General features: G+C 49.9%; 1 protein-coding gene across 1 annotated transcript in view; it reads left to right on the top strand.

The window, feature by feature from the left end:
- Positions 1–22366, top strand: part of ITGB5 (integrin, beta 5) — a 53742-nt gene that overhangs the window by 16110 nt on the left and 15266 nt on the right. Inside the window, exons 4-9 of the mRNA XM_010081136.1 lie at positions 806–974; positions 6768–6929; positions 8380–8475; positions 9610–9699; positions 11753–11887; positions 15120–15549. Coding sequence (XP_010079438.1) covers positions 806–974; positions 6768–6929; positions 8380–8475; positions 9610–9699; positions 11753–11887; positions 15120–15549 — 1082 coding nt within the window. The remainder of the gene's footprint in view (positions 1–805; positions 975–6767; positions 6930–8379; positions 8476–9609; positions 9700–11752; positions 11888–15119; positions 15550–22366) is intronic.

The raw sequence follows: 22366 nt of genomic DNA on the forward strand, positions 1-22366 counted from the left end.
GCTGAGCTCTCACAGCCACACAGGGAGCACCAAAGCTGTTTTACACAGAAACAGAAGTTTTCCTGGTAGCCTGCTGAGGCATTTCTCTGCCTTAGGGTGCCACTCCTACCTTTCTGCTCCAGCAACGCTCTGGAAAGCAGAAATGGTGTTTGCTCACCAGCTTGCAGGGAGAGTGGGAGGATGCATGAGCTGGTGTCAGTTACTAATGCACCTCGTGGTGTGCGATTGCTGGTGACGTGCGGTGGGTGTGGGGTGGCACATATTGCCAAGAAAACTTGATGATGGAGCAAAAACGCATATTGAAAAATAGGGGAAAAGTAACTATTGGCAGTGACGCTCCTGCGTTGTGCCCATTGGCACCAACCCACCATCCTGGGCTGCTGGGGAGGGTGGCTCTGCCTCTCCTGCCAAAACATGCCCTCTGTGTCCCTGCAGGTCACATCCTGCACTGCAGACTTCCAGTGTGAAAACCACTTTCTGGGCACTGAAACTCCAGAGCCTCATGGCCTGGTGCTTGGTGTCTCCGCTTGGACCTTATGTGGAGAGACATGTTTGGTCCGGGTGAGATCTCTGAAAACTTCAGCTGCTCAAAGCCCTTGGGGCGAACAGAAAAGATGGGTTCTACTGTAGGATTTTATAGATAAATAACCACAAATTGAAGTGTCCAAAACATGAAGCCTTGTGGAAGTATTTCATCCCTCTGAACAAAGTTTTGGAGACCAACCTGATAGAGCCGGGAGCTTCTGCAGCTCTTGGCTGCTGGTGGAGTTCCTCCTGGCTGACTACTCCTCTGTTCCTCTTGCAGTTACAAGCTGTTCCCCAGCTGTGTCCCGTCCTTCGGCTTCCGCCACCTCTTGTCCCTAACGGATAAAGTTGACCGTTTCAACGAAGAAGTTCAGAAACAGAAGGTTTCTCGCAACCGAGATGCTCCAGAGGGTGGTTTTGATGCGATTTTGCAGGCTGCCGTGTGCAAGGTGAGTCACTCTGATTTCTGGAGTTCAAAGGCAAAGCAAAAGAGGAGGAGGTTCTTCTGCTCTGTTCTTGGACCAGGGTTAGGCTTCAGTATGCCATTTCTTGGAAGTAAAGCCTAATTTTTTCTTGAAGAAACCATGAAAGATGCCTTGAAAAGTAGAGTCTATTCTTTTTGTGTGCTTTTGTACGTGAACAGGCAAAGAAAAAAGCTTAATATCTTTTCTAGTTTAAAGGGTAAAAATGGAGCTTTTGCAAATGCAAATTTAGGGCTGAGTTTTCATTGAATGATTAGACTTGTTGGTGCTGATGCCTGAGCACCTGGGATTAAATCCTTTAAGATTCACGTACACTTGTGTGCAGCAGCACTGTGTGTTGGCTTAATGCATTTCTTAAGTGTGTGTCAAACACATCTGGCAGTGGTTGACCCGTGTTGAGGGCTGGAGCTGGTTCCTCCTGCTTGTACCAGCCCCCTTTAGCATGTGGGGCTGGATGATCCCATCTCTAGGAGCTGAGAGCCTGCTCTCCCTCTTTGTCAGCAGAACTGGAGCTCTGAGCAGTAATTAAAGACAGAGTTCATTAGCTTGGTGCCACGTTAGCCACGTCCTTAGGGTTTTTGGAGATGTTTGCTTGAGGATCTTTCCGGAACAAGTAGATGGCTTGCTCTGTATCCCTTTGTGTGTCAGGGATGGAAGTGCCTGTCCCCTCTGCCATGTGGCTGAGCTGCCCCACTTGCCAGGGATGGCTCCAGTTGCTTTTTCCCCTCTTGACATGCAGCTTGGTTTTTGTTTGGCCCAGCCTTGCGTAGTCCTTTTGGTTGGGCGTGTTTTCTTCTGGGGATAGATTTTGGGAGCCGGGCGATAGGCATCGTCTGCAGGTATGATGGGACACAGCCTTGTGGGAAACCAGATCTTCCCTCTCCCAGGTTGGCTTCATTTACGCTTCATGCTTGTGACAGGACTGAACCTGCCCCGTTGGATCTGATGCCACCCAACAGTCATCTTCCCTCTCCCAGCCTAGCACAGATATTGTTGTTGGCACAGCTACAGTGCTGCTCCCAGTATTCGTCTTCTCAGTTTTGGAGAGGTGGCTCTCATGGTTAGAGCAGAGGCATCTCAGGTCAGTGACTCAGTTGTGCCACCCACCGTGTGGTTTTTTACCATCCCTTCCACTGCATGATTGTGAAAATGTGACAGTGTTTCCCTGTGGTGCAGAAATACTGCAGTATTTCACAAGGGCTCATTTTGGGGGTGTTGCTGGAAGGCAGGAGACCTGCAAGATATTTCCTACATGTTTGTGCTGGTCTCAAACTGTTGGTAAAGACCAAAATCTTTGACTATGGTTCTTGAGTGCACAGCCTGGTCCCTTCTAAATTCAGAAAATAAATTTAGGTGCTGGTGCCAGCTAAATTCAGGACTGAGCATTCAGTCAATTCAAGTGAGCAGAGGTGAGCGTGTGCACTTGCATGGCTCTTGGCATAACGTGGCAGGTCACGACAGAGGAATTTCTGCGGCCATGGTGGTTAATTAATTACCAGAGCTCAGGAGTGGGAAAGAAAGTCCATGGGACTGGTGTGTGAGGCAGCAGAACCGGCTGCACCGCAGCTCCTGTGGCCCTGGCAGCCCCTTGCCGTGGGTGGAGCAGCTGCCTGCTGATTGCAGGCACGAGCCGCAAAGGATCCGTCCATCCAGAGTTAGAATAGCCAAAATTTCAGGCCAGCTGATTGACCTCCTGGGCCCTGTAGCCAAAATGGGAGCTTAGTGATTAATTTTTCTCGCAGTGGCCAACTGATGGCCCAGACCAGTTGTTAACTGTGGGTTGTGGTGGGGCTGGGCAGCGTGGAGGTGGGTGAGGGTGGCAGACACACATCTGGGGTGCTGGTGAAGTGCCGCCTCCTGGTGAGGATGCTCTTTGCTGCAGCCAATGGTGCTTTGCATCCAGCGCCGATTAATGAAGTATCACGGGGACTAAACCCTGCACAGACAGTAGATCCTAGTAACTCAGAAACTATTTCCCCCCAGTGCAGGGAGAGCAGCATACAGATACCTTGGTGACTTCTGGAGTGGGTTTCCCCATCACTGCTACAGTACCCTGTTACATCCCCCTGGCGTGTTCCAGCTTTTTCCAGCTTTCACCCTCTCTACCATATTCAAACCCCAAGATTTAGGGCAGTTATGATGTTAGAAAGTCCTCTGCCTTCAGGGCGATGCAGCGCGTTGACCACGAAGTACTTTGCACTCAGCAGCAGTTTGTGGCATCAAGGGGGATGATCCGAGGAGAGCCAGTCACGGCATGGCAGGGTCTTATTGTTTCCAAGCCGTGGTATCTGAGTATGGTCTTCTCCTCCCCTTTAAGTGCTGAGGTGGGGGAAACAACACCTACTCTATTGACTAGGTATTTTTATGCTGTAATTCGTATCAAGCATATCTTCTGCATGAGCTGTCTAAGAGCTCTGTGATGCTCAAGTCATTTTTTGGCCTGATTTTCAGCCCAAGGAGCAGGGAAAGTTTGTACAGCTAAATACAGACTAACGAGCAGGGTTTGGCTCCTTTCAGAAAGATGAAGATATGTTAAATGTTATTCTGGAGGCAATAAAAGAGCCAGAGACAATAAGCCTTTATCCTGACGCTGAAATGGTTGGCCGGGAATATTAATCAACTTTCTGTAATTACATTTTCCGTTTGCAGTGTTTTGGTTTTCTGCCATTCTTTAAGTGCAAGCAGCATATGGCTTGGTGGTATGTATAAGTTTCAGATTTGTATACCAAGATGCAGCACGGAGATAATGCTGGATTAGAAAATAAAGTGACTTTTGAAATAGTTTTGATTGGTGCTTGCTAAACACTGGTACATGGAGATGGCCAAGACATCTGGGAGACACTGAGGTGCCTTTCAGAGCTCTGCAAAACAAAGGAGGTTTTGGCTTTTAATCTCTAAGGCATACTTGTCTTGTACCTGTATCAGTTTATTTCTTCCAAAAAGGTCTGCGCCTGAGAAACTGGTGGGGTTTTAGAGATATTGATGAATCCAGGGGGGTCTCCTGGCAGTTTGTGCCTTGGTAATTAAACCCTTTTTATTCAGTGCCCAAAGCCTAAATTTAGATATTTATTTCAGACTTGGAAATACCGATGCTGGGTTTTGCAGCCTTTTCAATAGGATTTGGAGGGCTGTGCTGTGCTGAGAGAGCTGTGGCAGTTTTGCCAGTCACTGTTGGCTGTAAGGAGAGAGAAGCTGATCTTTCGGGGTACGGGAGGCAACTGCAGCTGGTCGTAGGAGTAGGGGCAGGATCCGTAGCATGCCCAGCCCTGCGGAGACACGTCTTCTCACTTCACTCTGCTTGGGTCAGGTCCCACCCCTGCTTTCAAAATCCTTTCTATCCCATGGGGATCAAAAGCCAGATGAGGGGGCAGATGTCAGCGCAGGTTTTTTTGTTCAACAATCCCAGTCCAGTAAAAATAAATAAAAGACTCTTTGATTGTTTGTTTTACGTGGAGCAGAGTGCTGCTCTGGGTTTCATGGTGGAAACTGTGTGCTGAGGAGCTGTATTTTCCAGTGCCTGGAAGCTGCTGGCGGAGGCAGTGTGAGATGCGGCAGCTCCTCGGCATGCCAGCCTCTCCGGGTGCTTTTTCCATAGGTGTCCAGCTCTTCTGGTGTGGCATCGGCACTGGCTCAGCCACCCCGTCTGAGACACCCTGGTCAGATGCTTCAAGGCATCAAATGCTCTCAGTGCCCAGATATAGGCTCCAACACTGTGGATACTTGTTGCTTTTTGGAAGTGAGTTCCTGAACTGAGCGACCAAAGCATTTCTGGTGTGTTTATGTGGGAAAGTGTGTGTCAGAGATGCAGAGAGTTTGTCTGTAAAGGGACGCTTAGCCCATGATTTAAGGGTGGTCTTAGCAAGCAGGTGGACAGAAGCATCATCCCTGAAGTGGCTTCATAGCTGCTGCCTGGATGCAGCTTATTTTCTTTGTGCGTACCACATTTCTAAGGAAATGAAACTCAAATTAATCCTTTTAATCTCTTCGGGAGTTTCTTGGCCTCAATTGTTTAAAAAGAAAAGAAATCAGCTTTGGATATGCAAAGGAAAGTGAATGGGATGAGCTTCTGTTGGTGGCTGAGTGGACCAACAGCTGTTTCTTGCATTGTTAGAGCTGTAATCACTTTTGGGTCAAGTTCTTAAGAAATTACATTTTGGTGTGAAGATTCTGCCTTTTGTCTAGTGGGGTCACTTCAGTGGAATGACTCCTGCTTCCCAAAGCAAAAAATTCCTGAGCTGGACTGTAATGTGGTGGTACATGACAAAGGATGGGTGTTGCCAAAGATTTCTTCCTATGGCTTTGTTTGCATTGTGGGGGTCTTTATAATACTGTTAAAGAAAAAATACCTTCTGTAATTGAGAGGAAAAAGGAATCTGCTCTGGAATAGTGTCACTGCAGCAAGACTTACTGCTATCGGAAAGATCAGCAAGCTTTGGGCTATGACTCACATTTGCAGGCGAAAATTGCACTGGCAGCTGTGATTCTGCATCCTTCTGCCAGCTCTGCCCTCTCGCTCTGCCCATGCCAACGCTTCCCATAAGAAGTATCTTTGCAGCCAGGCTGCAGCAGTTCGGAGGGTAGCACATTAATATAAAACAGAGGAGATGTCAGATTTTGCTAAATAAGCTGAGCACTGAGCTCTGGAGGAGTTGGGTATACTCATCTGCACTGTGTTCCCATCAGTAAGCTTCTACCAGCTTTTTCCTCATCCCTTCCCAAGGGATTTGCGCTGTGTTGCTCTGAGCAGGGGCTGGAGGGAGGGGGATGCTGGATGTGCGTGGGGAGGGAAGGCGTCTGCATCTTTGCCGGCAGACGGGGAAGGTGGCCAGCATAAGGGGCGATGGGGCTCTCTGGCTCTGATCTCTGCTGTGGCAGGATCTCCCCACTGTGGTTGGCAGGTGGGACCTCAGCGCGTCCGGCTTGGCATGAGCTGGCAGGAGGAGCATCCAGCAAGCGCAGGGGAGTGTGCTGCAGGGCTATGGTTTCCAAAAATTTCCTTTGGGTTTCTCTGTTTCCCTCCATTTCCATTGCAACAAACAGCTTCAGCGTGCCATTGTAGGCACAGATCTGCTTCTCAGGCTGATGCAAAGCTGGAAACCTGGGGAAGCTCTGTGGAAAGGCAACGTTCATCAACTGTTTTCCCTTTATTTGAAAAAAAAAAAAATCTATCCCTGCTTCTGTCTCCATGCAAAGATGGTGATAATATCTGGTCCTTGCACAGAGTGCCTGTGCATGCACATGGCTGCACCAAAGGCAGTGCCTTGTGCAGGGACCTCCCGGTGTGTCCCAGCTCAGGAGCAGCCTTTACGAGCGGGCAGGAACGGAACTGCTGAGCGGGGATATTGCAGCTCTCGCTGTTGCCTTGGCCGCTCCGCAGAGCTGAGGAAACAGGGTCAGATTAAATGTGTGTGGAGGAATTTGGCAGGTCTCCTTTGGCTATAAAAGCAACTGAAATTCTTATTCTTGGATCTGGGTAGAGAAGGTCTGGTGGACAGTCCACATACCTCCTCATGCCTTTTTAAGTAAGTGTGTTGGAAGGAGATGCTGGGAAATGCTTGGTGGGCCCCTGACATTTTGTTTTCTTGCCAGGGATGGGTGGACAGGAGTGTGGTGCTCTTCTAATGAGTGCTACTCGTTTAATTAGTGCTAACAGGTCTGCTGCTGGCCGGGTGCATGGCTGGGAGCATGTGCAGGGTGAGGGGCAACGCATGGGATTGGCAGGGGCAGACCGGCTGTCTCACGGGGTTTGTTTTCCCCCAGGAGAAGATCGGCTGGCGTAAGGAGGCGTCTCACCTGCTGGTCTTCACGACGGACGATGTGCCCCACATAGCCCTCGATGGGAAGCTGGGGGGGCTGGTGCAGCCCCATGATGGCCAGTGCCACCTGAACGAAGCCAACGAGTACAGCGCGTCCAGCCAGCTGGTGAGGGGGGACAAAGGGGCTCAGCCCTTGGAGACCTCAGGGTGTTGGTGAACCTCTCTGGAGACAAGCCACCTGGAGAATGCAGCACCTGACCAGCATGGTTTCACCTGGTCCTGCAATTTGCAAATAAAATTTGCTGTTCCCCTTGGGCATTCACCACAGTGAATGCTTCTGTGATGCTCAAAAATGGATTAGGAGCTTAGTGAGTTCCTTCAGGGCTCATTGCAAGGGAGGGAAAAGCAACTTAGTGTACCGAAGAGCATCAGATTTGCTGCAAAGTGTAGAGGAAACATCAAATATGTCATCCCTTTTCTAAAATGTCCGGTGGATTGTCATCTTCTCCCTGGGAGGCTGAGCCTACTTTGGTGTGGCTACAATAGCAAGCACAACAGGATGCTCCTCTTATTTATAGCCTTTGACCACAACACTAACAAAGGTCACTGTAATAAATGTACAAACTGGCCCTTTTAAAAAAAAAATTAACTCCATGGAGGAGACTTCTAGGGTGAATGAGCACTTGCCTGTCACCTATGTATCACATCCTTCTGCAGAACGGTGCTTTATTCAGCAGATCACAAACACTCATTATGATTTTTGTTCCTGCATGGATGTCACCCTGTAAAGGGAGGTGTTTCTGGATGACTGCCTTATGGCCAGAGGCTAGGGTCTTGGGAGAAACTCTCTTTCCACCCCTCTGTGCAGTCCTAGAAAATATATACGTAAGGGACTACATCCCTCATACTGACGTGGCGTTAACACTGGGGAGCTGGCATGGGGATGCTGCCTTGGTGTTTCCGTGTTTGAGTCTTGGAGACTCTTGATCAGCCCTCCACTCTGCAAGTAAGTGAGGTGTTTTTCCAAGGACAGCACTTTAGAAGCAGCCAGGGCCTTTAAACTCAAGCTGGTCTCTTGAAACTGACCTCTGGTTCATTATTTTGTTGCTTGTGGGTAGCTAGAGCAGTATCTTCCTGCCATCCTCTCTGTCTGGGAAGTCTGCAGAATTAAAGAGCTTATTGTAATCTCTTCACGGTATGCAGAAAGAGCAGACAATGGATGTTTCCACTTTGGGAGAAAAATCATACATTTCTGCTTACTGCAGTTCTAGATCTCCCTGCATCACACCCCTGGAGAGAGCAACCAGTTTATTACACACGTACGTCTGCTGATGGCAAAGCAGAAAGAGCAAAGGGAGAAATCCAGTGTTTCGGGTGTTGCTGTAGCTAATGGTGTTAGTCATATATCCCAGTGAAGGGTGCAGCAGAAATATTTAAGGGATAACAGAATTTCTACCATTTCAGTTGGGATTGTGCTGGTACATCAGAGACTTCATCCCGCAGCGAAACATGCTGTGCGTCTGGAACGAATTTTGCTGTTGGGAGGAGAAGAGTAATGAAACTAGTCTTTGTTTCTGTGTTACCCATCAGTCTTTGTGCCGGTTTTTTGCCCCTAGGATTATCCTTCCTTGGCGCTTCTTGGGGAGAAACTGGCTGAAAACAACATCCACCTGATTTTTGCTGTTACAAAAAGTCATTACGTCCTGTACAAGGTAAGCTCTGCCGAGCCGTCTGGGCTGGGGGGAGATTTAAATTCCTGGAGAAAGCATCTTCCTGCTGGCACTGTGGGGCAGAGGCAGCTGCAAGTGCTCAGGTGTGCAGCTGTAAGTGTGCAGGTGTGTGGACGTGAGCACACGTGTGCAGCTGCAAGCGTGTGTGTGCAGCTGTAAGTGCACAGGTGTGCAGCTGTAAGTGCACATCCGTGCGGCTGCAAGCATGCGTGTGCGTGGCCACGCGCTGCCCTGGGGGCTGGCAGGGGCAGGCAGATGCAGGCAGGCGAGGCTCAGCCCGCTATCCCTCTCCACAAGCCCTTTCAGAGAAAAGCACTAAAGCTTCTTATAGCAAACAGATATGTATGTTAGTGAGCATGTGAAGACTTAAAATAGACTCCAGATTAATCGTGATGTTCGGATGGCTGCCAGCCGTGCAGCACACGAGAGAGCAGAAACCTGTTCAACCCATTCTGCCATGACTTAATCCCATTACCTAATCGTGCACAGGGTTTCTGCCCAGCTGTGTTTTTCCATCACGGAGTCCAGGGCCCCGATGCGCCACATACAATTTGAACTCACTTGCCATCCCCGCTCTCCCCTCTGAAAGGAAAAGGTGACCTGAGCCACAAGGGCCAGCCTGTGTCTGGAGCTGCCCCGCGGGCTTTCACTCCTCTGGGGATGCAGGGAGGTGTTTCTGATGGGGTCACTTTTGGAAACTTCTGCTCTAGCTCTCCAGGCTCGAGCTAAAACAGTAAGCAGCCTCGTTGCTACGGTGGAGATGCTGCTGCTCGCCGTGGAGAGCGGGAGGGCTGAGGTCATTCCCCACCCACTCTCCAGGGATGCTCGTGGGTTGGGAGGCGATGGGGCAGCCGCTCCTCCCTCCCGCGGTGCCGGTTCTCCCCAGGGCGCAGCAGCTGGGTCTTGTCCCCTCCAGCTGCAGACCTGGGTCCCTTAGTCCCCGTCCATTGGGCACGAGTTTTGTTTAGTGTCCGACCTGCCACGTTAGCAATGCTTTGATTACAAAAGCTCCGAGTTAACAATGGGTTATGTGATGTGGGGTTGGTCCCTCCTCGTCTTCTGCTTTCCTCTCTGCATCTCAGCATTTTCTTCCATTTTTTTTTTTTTTTTCCCAAGAACTTTACTGCCTTGATTCCTGGGACAACAGTGGAGATTTTGCACAAAGACTCCAAGAATATCATCGAGCTGATCGTCAAGGCTTACAACGTAAGTGCGTTTTAGTACTGCAGCTGCTGCCGCGCGCAGTGCCAAGAGCTCAGCCGGCTCGCCTCTCCCCATGTGCTCCGCCTGCCTTGGCCACCTCCCTCCCTGGTCCTCTGTGCACCGTCAAGGCTGGACATCCACCCTGGGGAGGGAAACAAGGTGTGTGAGGTGGAGAAGGAGCACAGGGATGCCCAAGGGAGCTGGTGGCACAGCAGAGATTTCACCCCGTGTCTCCCATGTGCAGAATTACCTGTGAAATACAGCCCTGATCTAAAAACAGAGCACCCCACCAGCAGATAAAATAGATTATTTCTTTAATTAGTTGATGTTCAGAGGCATCCCAAGGGCATGACATCAGCTGTCCCTGGTTCAGGATTTCCTTGTTTTTACACTGAAACGATCCATCCATTGAACTTCCCCTGGGCTATAGTAGACAGCTTCATTTCAGGCAGAGACATTGCTCCATCTCAGGGCCAAGTCCTTCCTCTAGGTCTCTCCAGCATCCTCCACTCATCCCTGAATGTGCATTGGGCTTGGGGGACCACCAAACAACCCAGTGTCAGAATCCTGCAGTCACCTTCAGTGGTGGTTGTGGTGCTGTGAGGGGGTATTGCTGAGTAACCATGCAAAGTGGCTAGTAATAATAGCGTTACAATTAAGCTAATAGCATCACTGTATAGGGCTAACAAGGAATCTTGGCATCTGTATAAGAACATAGGAAGAGCCCACACAAGGTCGTAGCCTGGTGTCCTGTCTTCTGCCATACCCCAGAGAGATGCTCTGGGCAGGGAGATGGCAGAGCGTATCAGTGTGGCAGCTAATTTCTATGGGATAATTTTGGGCAGAGCAGTGCATTCAGCCCGCAGGCAATGGATGTTCCATACAGTCCGAACTGCCACCCCATGAACAGCTCCTCCATTACAGCAGCGATGAGAAATTATTCCTTTTTTTCCTCAAGGGCTGTTTAGATTTGCCTGGCTAAATTTATTTCCTGCCCGTTTCCAAAAGCATTAGCTCTTTGCTGGTGTGCGAGCCCTGGTTTTGGTATCACATGGACTGGCAAGAGGTCTGAATTCGCACTTTTCCTTAATCTGGCCACTTCAGTGAGGGTTGGGGACAAGGGGGAGAGGGATGGAGCTGCAAGCTGGCTTTGGAAAAAAAATGTATTTGCACAAAAAGCTCCATTTTGAAAACCTTTGTCTGTTTTTGGACACCACTCATAAGAAAAATCAATTCCAGCCACTGGAAGAATGAAAAAAAAAAACCTCCTTCGGAATTAATACTTATAAACTCCATTTTGTTTTGACTTAAAAAGTCTGTGTGTGCAGCAGGACAGAGTGATAAGGAGCAGAAGAAAGGGGATAGGAGAATACCAAAACCTCACTGATGGAAAATGTTTTTAACTCTGAAAAGTTTCACAAAGAAAGATTTTTTGTTTATTTTTTCCCACGGTGGAGTTTCCAGCTGATGCATCTGAAAGGGTACTTTTTGTTTGGCATTTTCTCTGAAGAGGGAAAATACATTTTTCTGACCAGCTGGGTGAAATCAAGAAAACAAAACAGAGTTAGTGTAGTTTTACACCTTCTCTATGCGATATGATGGACATCACAGGACAACTACCAGTGGAGAATCAGGCTTTGTGCTTTGCTAAGGGGCTGGTTTACAGGGAGGAGGAGGTGCAGATGTGCACACGAGGGTCTGACCTTTGGCTCAGAGATGCTTGATTCGTGGTCGAGAATGTATTCCTCCTTCTTTTTCTTGTGCATCCATATCTTTTCAGTCCTGGCTACAGTGGTCATCGCATCTAACTCAGAGGGCATAAGCCACCCACAGGGGTTGTAAGCAGCTCCCCGTGTTTCTAGTTGCATCCATCAGAAGTCTCCCGAGCTGGTTGACTCAACACCAAATGTCAATGTGTGTGCAAGGGTGATTTTTTTTCATATAGGTGCAGAGATGTCGTAGCCGCCCTCTGGAAACATCAGGAGAAGAGACTAAAGCAGAAGAAACCCACCTGCCTTTGGGGACCTGACAGTTTGCTCTCCCGTTGTGTTTCTAGAGTATTCGGTCCAAGGTGGAACTTACAGTCTGGGACAGCCCTGAGGACGTTGGCTTGACCTTCACTGCCACGTGCCAGGATGGGTTGTCCTATCCCGGGCTCAGGAAGTGTGGGGATCTCAAAATAGGAGATACGGTGAGTCTGCCTTTTGGTCCATCCCCTGGGGAGGCTGTTTCACCCCCCATGCAACTGCTTACCTCTCTTGATGAATGGTCCTGAGCAATAAAATACAGCTTTGCTCATCTTCGTCTGCTCTCCTCACACTGAGCCATGTTAATCTGGAAACCACAGAGAATGGCTCTGCTAAAAGTGGCTCTCCATGGTATAGATCAGCCCAAGGGCAGCTGTCAGTCCAGAAAGAGGGAATACAGGCGTCTTGTCTACAGCACCCTGAGACAAAAGATCTTGATCAGGCAGCAGGATGCTATAGTCAAGAATGGGCTTTTTTTCCCTGTAATCCCAGATACTCACATCGTGCTCTCACCTGTGAAATTTTTATTGCCGTGGTCTGCTGGTCTTTTCCTGGTCCGTTAAATAGTCATGGTTTTCTTATTATTGTTTGGGAATCCTGGCTTGTGTTGCCATCCTGGCTTGTATCAGAAACAGTGTGGCCAGTGGGACTAGGGAAATGATCGTCCCCTGTACTCGGCACTGGTGAGCCTGCAGCTCGAGTGCTGTTTTCAGTTTTGGGCCCCTCGCTACAAGACTGACATTGAGGTGCTGGAGCGTGTCCAAAGCAGGGCAACAAAGCTGGTGAAGAGTCTAGAGCACAAGTCTTATGAGGAGCATCTGAGGGAATTGGGGTTGTTCAGCCTGGAGAAAAGGAGGCTGAGGGCAGACCTCATTGCTCTCTACAGCTGCCTGAAAGGAGGTTGTAGCAAGGTGGGTGTCCACCTCTTCTCCCAAGTAACAAGTGATGGGACAAGAGGAAATGGCCTCAGTTTGCATCAGGGGAGGTTTATATAGGGTATTAGAAAAAATTTCTTCACCAAAAGGATTGTCAAGTATTAGAAGAGGCTGCCCAGGGAAGGGGGGGAGTCACCATCCCTGGAGGTATTTAAAAGATGTGTAGATGTGGTGCTTAGGCACATGTTTTAATGGGGGACTTGGCAGCGTCAGGTTAATGGTTTGACTTGATGATCTTAATGGTCTTTTCCAACCTAAACGACTCTATGATTCTAATTTAAACCTGTCTTTCCCAGAGTGAAGAGGTCATGGTTAGCTTCAGAGGTATTACAAAAAAAGACCAGGTGCTCAGAAAGAGAGCAACCCTCCTCTCCTGTGTTCAGTTCCTCGGGTTATTGGATGGCAGCGCAGACTAAAAATATAGTTTGTCCCTTAATGTTAACTGTATACATGGCATAATCCATCCTATGCTTTTCTATAAAAACCAGAGAAACTAAGCTTTGTTTGTTAAAATTCAATATTGATACAGACAAATGAGTTGCTAGGCTGCAGGGCTGGGGCAGGAGGGGTCAGACTGGTGGGGAACCCCCTCCCTTTCTCCAGGCTTTTGCTGTCTGCGAGGACGTGGGTGCAGGTTTGTTAGCAGCCCGATTGCCTTATTTGAGAAGAGTGGCTCTGCAAACATACCAGAGCTCTAAGCACTGAGGCGTATAAAAATAGTCTGAAAGAGTCAACAGTAGCTGGGTTTTTACCCTGCCAAATAAGGATCATGTGAAGTGTTAAGAGGGAGGTGGCCTCAGCTTTTTCAGCTGAATTTGATGGATCTCCAGTCAGCGGGTAACATCAATCCCTGTAGCGTTGCCGCGCTAGGCACATGCCCTCCTTGTTCCCACAGCAAAGCCTGAGCCCCCAAGGTAGCGGAGTTAATCTGGTGGTTGATCCTGTGCTCCCGGCTTTGGCACAAGCAGGGGGGTCGCTCCAGCTGGTGCAGCTCGTGCCCTAAAGGAGTTTGGCAGCGGGTACGCACGTGCCTGTATCCACAGAGGCTGATGTCATGAGTGGGAAAGACTGGGTCTCCTGATCTGGGTTAACTGGGGGTATCTTCTGCCCCGATGGCAGAAGATTTGGGGAGCAGCAGGGAGCCAGCACTGGTACCTCTCCTATTTTAGGTGCACCCAAGTATTGAGGTGCACAGGATCACGGATGTCCTGCTCTTCCATCCCCTTTTGATCAGCTGCTCTTGGCCCCATCGCTTCCACGTGGATCCAGATTTGACTCCTGCTCAGAAAGTTTCCCCAAAGAGGATAACACTGGCACTGGATCCTACTCTGCTGGGGTTTAGTCCCAGGGGCGTGGGTGTCAGCGGGTGAAATGGAGCAGGATTACCCTAATCCCCTTGGTTTGCTTTCTGATCTCCTTCTCCTCTGTAAGTTGAGCTTGTTGCCTACTTGCCCAAGGGGCCTTGGGAATGGGAGAGGGTCAAGGGAGGCTTTGTGGGGGTCAGCTCTCCTGACTGGCAGTGGCTGCTGCGCTGACATCTGCACATCGCCCCGTGGCACGTGGGACGGTGCAGGCAGCGACAGCTCGAGGTGACTTCAAATGTCTCCAGTGAAAAATCATTCCCTCCTGATGCATAGGAAAGGGGCTCTTCTCCTTGGAATAAGGTTAATCCTCTTTGCTAACCAGCAGCTCCAGGCAACGCCAGACAGCCTGAGACCCCCACCAACCAACACCATTAAATCGGGGGCCAAGCAAGTGGCCTTAGGATGGTCCCAAGGAGAAAATCCCTGACACTGGGTTGTAGCTACAGAAAATGAGTAGGGGGTTGAGGTATAACCATATAGTGATGCGTAACTGCTCTGAAGCCAGTCTTAATAGAAGCATCCATCAGAAATGGTGCTGAAAGCTTGGGACTGTGTGACTGATGCACATTTCTGTGTCCAGATCAGGATTCCCATAAAACCTCCTAAATCCACGATCTTGTAGGCACCTTGGGCCCATGTGCTGCATTGGTTAGATCCTTGCTAGTGCTCAGTTTCACCAAAATTTATTGTTTTTAATAGCATGAAAACTGGGATATTTGCTAGAGTTTTGCCCTGTTTATTTAATGGGAACAGGCATGGTCCTTCCTGCTTCACAGAGACCAACGGTCCCTGATGGGGAAAATTGCTGCTGATGGCTGAGAGGAAATAGTTTTAAGGCAGTAAGAGTGCTGAACCTCTCGTGGGACTGACAGATGTCAGTGCACTGAGCTGCAGATGCCCTTGCTAGACATACAATTGTTTGGGGGGTTTTTTGCACACCTGCGAGTGAAGCTTGACGTGCTGACCATTGCTCTGCTCCAGGGACTCCCTCCGTGGCTTTTCCTCAGGACACTTTCCCTTCCCTCCTGCCTTTCTTCCCGGCACACCCTTGCTGGCCGTTCCGGTGTGAGTTAACTTACATCTCAACCTGCCCCCAGGTTTCCTTCGAGGTGACTGTGGAGGCGCGGAGCTGCCCCGCCGAGGACACTTCCCACATCTTCACCATCAAACCCGCCGGCTTTCGGGACACGCTGGAGGTGGCCGTGACCTACAACTGCCTCTGCGGGTGCACCAGCCACGCCGCGCCAGCCAGCGGCAAGTGCAGCGGCAACGGGACCTACGCCTGCGGGCTGTGCGAGTGCGACACCGGGTACCTGGGGGCCAGGTGCGAGTGTGAGGAGGGGGCCAGCGGGGACATGCACCACGCCATGTGCCGGGAGGCAGAGGGCAAACCCCTCTGCAGCGGGAGAGGGGAGTGCAGCTGCAACCAGTGCCTCTGCTACGAGAGCGAGTTCGGAAACATCTACGGGCCCTTCTGCGAGTGCGACGACTTCTCCTGCGCCAGGTACAAAGGAGTCCTCTGCTCAGGTAGGAGCCTGTCCTCCCTCCTGCCCTCTGCTTCGCTGCCCCGAAATGGGGAATGCTGCTGGGCTGGTGTGCGCAGGGTGTGCGAGGGGCTATGCCTGTCCCCCCTGCTGAAATCTGCCCTGTTCTGGAGGGATCTGCGCTCCCTTTCTTTTCCTCATGGAAAAAAGGAGGCAGAGGTTTAAGTGCATCCACACTAATGAGCAAAAAGTGCATTATCCCCACCAGCTGAGTTTCCAGCATTAGAGTGAAGGGCTCTCTCCTTGCCCAGGACCCATGGAGATGAGCAGAGTCTTGGCTTTGGTGGTGTTATTTTGATGTAACCACGCACATCTCTTGCACACTGAAGTGTATCCCTAGGAAAGAGCAAACCAGCACAGGCTTGAACCCTTTAAAGCTTTTTGGTGTCTTCTTAGGTTGGATTTCTTCTACATGTGCCATCCTTCCCTGAGTAGGCAGAAACAATCTTTTTTAAAGATGAAGCATTTGAAATAATCCCCTGGTGCAGTGCAGGTGAAAGGACAGGTTGTGTTTCAGTCTGTTACTTATTAGAGAATATCTGTGTTAAAGATTTCTAAAGGTATTTTACGTATAGATTTTTCTGCCCACTGGGAAAACAAGTCATTCACTGGGAAAGATGTAGCCAGCCAGCTTTGCTTAAGCAACAGTAGAGGAGTTATTTAGCTGTGCTTGCTAAAATGGCTTTAATTCCTTGTCAGCCCAAGGTCACACAATTTACCTTGCACATAATTGCCTGGATTAGCCCTCGGACATAATTCTCTCAGCGAGAGCTGGACAAAAGGTTATTCTTTAAAATTTGCCTGCTTTCAAGCAACTACAATATTTACTTAACTGAAAGCCTTGGATAAAATTTCCAAAACAAGTGTAAGCTTGGAAAAATAGCTATTTTTCACATATTTCTCTGGTGAAGTGGTGGGTTTTTTTCCTGCTGTTTATCTTGCCTTGCATGTTTCTGAGCTGGGCAGTAAGTGATGGGGCACCTTTTGGTTCATGGTTCTGTCTGTTTGAGGTGGTCGTGTTGTTACGTGGGTAGAGGATATTCATGCTCATTTTCCTGTAGCCTGGCTAGTGAAATTTTGGCATTGCTGAAGATGAGGCAGGCGGTACCCTGGTTTTTGGCATTGCCCTGGGGCTGCCCACTGCAGAGCAGGGAGGAAGGCAGGTACCACCTCCCATAGCCACTGTCCTGGAGTGGGGAACTGGGGGATCTCCCTGCTGATGCAGGAGTGGAAAGAGGGGTGAGCAAGCAGGAAAAAGGTGTTTGAATGTAGATGGAGGAAGAAATAAACTCAACCGTGAAGTAATTAAGAGCAGTACTGCCTGGGGGTTCCCCATGCGACCGTATTGCTTTGACAGCATCATCCCACCCAAAGGGCATATATTTAATAGCAAGCAGGGCAGCGATTCTGTAAAGTGAGGCTGGAAGTTACTGGTGTAGCGGTTGGTGCTGCAAGGGAAGGACATCCCTTTGCTGAAGTTTCCTTTTCATCGGGAGAGCCAGAGCTCTGCCGCTCCCCAGGAAAGCAAGTTATGTGTCTTCTTGTACCTGGTTTCTTCTGTCACTGTGGAGGGCTTCTGGTGCTGGGAAGAGCAGTATAGCTGGCTTGGGAATTGCACGACTTTTTAAAAGTAATTTAAAAGTCCTTTTTATAGCTATGAAGAAAACAAAGGGCGGGCTGAGGCCAAGTGGCCTCCTTTTTGCTCCAGGGGTGGGATGGAGCCTGGCACGGCTGGGGGGGGGGGTTCTCCCTGTGTCTATCCATTGCTGTTGTCTTGTTGGCTTTATTTTTTTTTTTTAAATTCCAGCAGTTATGATGCTAAATCTGAGCTGCAGTAAGCACCATGCCAATGACATAACATTTTGAGGTGGTTTTGTCAGCACCAAGAGGCTTGGGGCTTCACCAGCCGCCCTCCAAAAGTGTCTGAGCTTGCACAGAGGGCTGTGCCCAAAGCTGCCCCCACTGAACAGCCCTCTGCTACACGAGCATCTCTGGTGGCTTTCAGCAGACACATGCTCTCTTCTCACTACAAATGTGGCCTTCTTGGAAAAGACCATGCATTTAGCTCAGCACTGAACATCTCCGTCCACCAGCACATGTAGACTTGTCAGCCAGAGGAGTCTGGGTCACACCTTGCGTGCAGGACATCCTGGGGGGTGGTCACGCAGGGGCTGGTCACTGCTTTTGTTGCCACAAGGGGAAGAAATGACATTCTGCTCCCCCCTGTCTTTTCCTGGGAACAATTTTGCTCCCTGAAAGTTGCATCCAACTCTTAGTCAATGCTGCTCAGTCAGTAATAAGCGGTGTTTGTTCAGATGCTCCCTGAGCCCAGTTGACAGCTCCAATCCAATTTCTGGAAGGGCCATGGGGATGGCTTGCAGAGGTGCTCTGTTCCTCCAAAAGAGATGCAACCAGGTTAGCCATGGCATTGTGCTCTGACAAAGCAGGCAGTTGCTTCCCAAATCCCTGAATGCTCTGCTCCCAGTTTTTCTGCCTGCAGCCTGCCCTCCCTCCCCCCTGCAGCCAGGCTGGGGAAGGGGCAGCTGGCTGTGCAGCCCAGCAGCTTTTGAACCCCTTGGCTTCCTGCCAGGCAGTTTGACAAAGGAGGAAACATCTTGGTGCTAATTGCATTCCTGAAGGTCCAATAAACCTAGGTGGCAAGAGGGAGGAGAGGCCCCAGGGAGGGCGTCACACGTTTGCCTCTAACAAAGGGAGACTGGGAGGCTGAGCTTCGTTAGCTTGAGTGGTGCAGATGTATTTTGGAGGAGGGGGTTGCAGGGTTGTACGGCATCATCTTTACTTTCGTATCTCTAGTGAAATTTCCTCTTAACCATCACCACTGTTAGCCAGCTCCCCGTGTGGGTGTCATTTGTGCACCTTTCAGCCCAGGACTGTGGTTATGCACAGGAACATCACTACCGAGGCGCAAGTAATGAGCACTGGCCATGCTGCAAGCCATTTCCCCCCCCAAAACACAAAGGATCTCATCCCAAACATCCGTACTGCCTGAGCAACACACAGGCTGTTGAATTTGGTGCAGCTTTGTGAGATCAGGTCGTTTGTGGTTTCTCTTCTCTGTTTTTTTTGGAATTAGACCATAAATCAGCTATATAAACATTTTGCAATTGTAAATCAAGCCCTGCGACTTCTCTGTAACTCTTCAGCAGCTGAGAGTATCCTAAGAGGTTAAGATGGGTAAAGATCATGTCTGGCTGAAGCACAGCGAGATGGCAATGCCTTGGAGCGCAGGACCCGCCAGTCTGGCCTCGCTTGCCAGTACAGTGCTTCCACTGACACAGAAAGCTCAGTTCAGCAGTAAAACATCAGGTGTCAAATTTGCAAATACATGCAAGCACCAGGATCACTTCTGAAATGGGATGTAGGAAGTGACAGCTCATTGAAAATCCCTGGCTTAGTTCACAGAGAACAGCCAAACTGCCGTGTGATGTGGCTCCAGCTGCCCTGCAGAAACCACTTCAAAAACTGCTGAGGATGTACAAGTCCCCAGTATTTCTTTCTGAATGCTTCCCTTTCTTGGTTTGATTAAATGAGGAAGCTGTGTGAGGTTTTAGCCTGTACTGAGTCCCAGTAAGATAAGTGGTTTTGTTTGTTTTAACACAACCTCAAATTAGAAATCTCACTCCCGCTTCTGCAATTTGTTTTCCGTGTTCCCCGTCCCACGTGCTGTAAGGACGTTTAACAGCGCGGTGTTTGCGGGAGGTCCGGTGGGATGACGGCTTTGGTGCCAGTGTGGCAGCTTCTGGTTGTGCGATAGAGCTCTGTGCTTGGAGAGCAGCGCTCCGGTGTGATGGCACCACTGGGATCTCCACCCTGGGGTTTCTGATGGGGCCTGTTACCATACAAATCACTGTGCCCATGGACACATATTATGGAAACAGACCTCTTTCCAAACTTACTTTTGTAGCCATTGTTCACCTGCCTTGTTGTAGTGCGTGGATGGAGGATGCTGGTGTGTATCTAAAGGCTCAGATGTGAGAATAACAGTGATCCAACTTGAACTTTTTTTTCTTGTCTTAATTTTCTTCATTCCTAGTGTGTAAGCTTTTACCAGAATCTGCTGTTAAGAAAGAAATGGGTAGTATTCAATTTGTTAACCTCGGAGGTGCAGGTGATGGGTTGAGTGTGGTTTGGGGAGGAAGCGGAGCTTGGCTGTGCCCGCTGCCCAGAGCGGTGCCGAGGTGGGGGTGGCATTAGGCAAATGTAGCCCCTGCTGGAAGGGAAGAGGGTGGTCTGCAGCAGAAAAAAAGGATAAGGAACAGAGCCTAAACCACATCTGCAATGCTTTCTTTTAAGTCATGTCAAGTCTTGTTATCTTGAGGTTTTTGATTTGGGGGATTTTGTTTATTTAGTTTGTGTAAAAAGGCGGAATCTGAGCACTGCCTCGTAAAGCAGGAGCTGAAGGGCAGAGACAAAAAGACCGCATAAGACATGGAAGTTAAAAATAATCCTTTGGTTGTTGCTACGTGCTTGTGCAGCCATGAACCCTGCAGCTGCGGAGGAGATGCAGCTCCGCTCCCCGGGCTGAGGGAGGCTGGAGGAGCACACATGCCTGCCAGTGCATTTGAGGCTTATTTTGATGGCAGAGGATGTGGCGTCAGCTTGGGTCACTGTGGTGCAACTTAATGGCGCCGGTTGCTTTGTCAGTGACCCCAGTCATTAGCAGCAGGTGGGGGGCTTGAGGGGGACCTCACAATGGCTGTGTGTGCTGTTGGGGCTGCAGGGCATGGGAGGGTGCTTTGGGGTGAGGTGAACCCAGTAAAGACCTCTGAACCAAACCCCTTTTCCATTAGGGCAGGTTATAGGACTGTGAGTGTCTCTTTTCCCCACCAAAGAGCAGGGTATAGGACAGGGAGCAAAACACCAGATGAGGCTGGGCTGGAAACCAGAGACATGTGTAAGTGTCCTCACATTGTGTGGGGCACAGGGTGCCCGCTGCTCCTTCTTAGCAGCCAGCAAACCTGGTTTTATGCATCTTGGGGTCTCCTGCCTACAGAGCCACTACATAGCCCAGGGGACCTTACGGCCAGAATAAGTACTGAGGAGGTGGCACTGCAATAGCATCTCTCTTTTAAGATGTGGTCAAGACTCAGTCAGGCTGCACGTTTATCCTAGAGCTTCCTAAAACCCTTTCTCCTTGCTGCGTTTCCCGTCAGCCTTGGCTTTTATCACCTGCAGAAGCTGCTCAGCCGAAGCCCTTGCCCCGAGACATCTATGCACCTGAGAAGGAATGCATAAAACAAGAAAATCATCCTGAATAATAAGAAGAAATAAACCTGTGACTTGCTGTGTCCCATGGCTGAGGCTGGAGCGCCCATGCCTGGCGTCACTGCTGGGTGGGCATCCCCTCCCCAGCTTACATCCCCTCCACCTGTGAAACATTTTGGCTCCAAGAATAGACTGCAGACATTTACTACGAAATGAATCAAATGGGGGACCTTTGCTATCCTCTTCGTTTTTTGGGGTTAAACTGCAGAGCTGTCATGTCCCACTTACTCTCATCACATGGATTAGCGTAAAGAAATGTGAGGATTAGGTCAGCTCTGTTTAGTCCCATCCCGTGGGTCAGCCTAAAGAAATGGAAGGTCCAGGTCATTGGGGCAGGCAGGGCTGAGGGCTGTGATGGGGATTAACTGGAAGAGCAGTCAACTGAATTCTCCTTCATCCCGCTCGGCTGCTTTTGCCCTGCGTACACGCTCCCTGCAGATGCTGTTTGTCTGTGTGTCCGATGTCATTTGTCTGCACAACATCTGAGCCTCAAATCAGGAAGAACACCTCTTTTTTTATATTTTTTTTTTTTCCCCTAAGTATGTTTGTATAAACCAGATCTTTTCTGATGGAAGTTGTTGATATTCCTGCTTGACCTCCTGCAGAGCGTGGGGGCTGCCGTGCCGTTGCAACATTTCAGGGAGGCAAAGCATGATTGCTTAGGTGGTGATTTGGAAAACATTTCCCGAGGAGGGGAAGGAACCATGGAGGAGCCCTCTGCTGCTGTCACAGCTGGCACACTGGCTTTTAGGTCTCACTGCAGTGACCAGAGCTGGTGGCCAAGCTCTGGGGTCATCTGGGGCTGCTTCTTGGAGTGTGTTCCCGAAAGGTCGGGTCTGGCCATGCTTGGCCTGGAGGCAGTGAGAGCAGCATTCGAAACCTCTCAGCCTTTGATGGGGAATGTCATTGAGAAACTCTCTGCTCTTAGCACAGTGTGAAGAGGATGAGAAACCACAGGGGTGTGTACAGACTGCAGTGCCCTGCGCCTGCACCCTGCCCCGGGGTGGCACCTTCTGCGATGGAAAGCAGGGATGCACAGCCCCGGGCTCCCAGATGGTTTGCAAGGGTAGAGAGAGGCTCCCCAGGAGCTGTGCGAGCAGCTGGCTGGCGTTAGCATCCCTCCCTAACAGTGTTTGAAATTTCCTTGCAAGCAAGTGGTTCCCAAGCATCAGGCACTGTTATTTAGGAGGGCTGTGGTGAGGCAGATAAATGGGGCCACTGGCGCTGATGATTGATACCTGTCACCGTGTGTTAGTGGACTGCCTGTTATTTGTAACAGAGAAGCCAGGGAGGATTTTTATTTAAAACACATCCTCTCCCAATGCAGGCTTTGTGGGTCACACAGACAGGCTTTGGCTCGGGTGCAAGCTCCCTCCTTGTGGCAGCCCTAAATCTAGAGGGATGGGCACCCTGTGAACCACCGCCTTGGAAGGGACCCATCCTTAGCGCCGTCTTGCTAGTGTCTGTGCAGCCAGTCTCCCACTCCCAGCACCTCCTTCACTCTTTGTGGGTCT

The sequence above is a fragment of the Pterocles gutturalis genome, unplaced genomic scaffold (assembly GCF_000699245.1).
Source record: "Pterocles gutturalis isolate BGI_N339 unplaced genomic scaffold, ASM69924v1 scaffold9514, whole genome shotgun sequence".
Lineage (NCBI taxonomy): Eukaryota > Metazoa > Chordata > Aves > Pterocliformes > Pteroclidae > Pterocles > Pterocles gutturalis.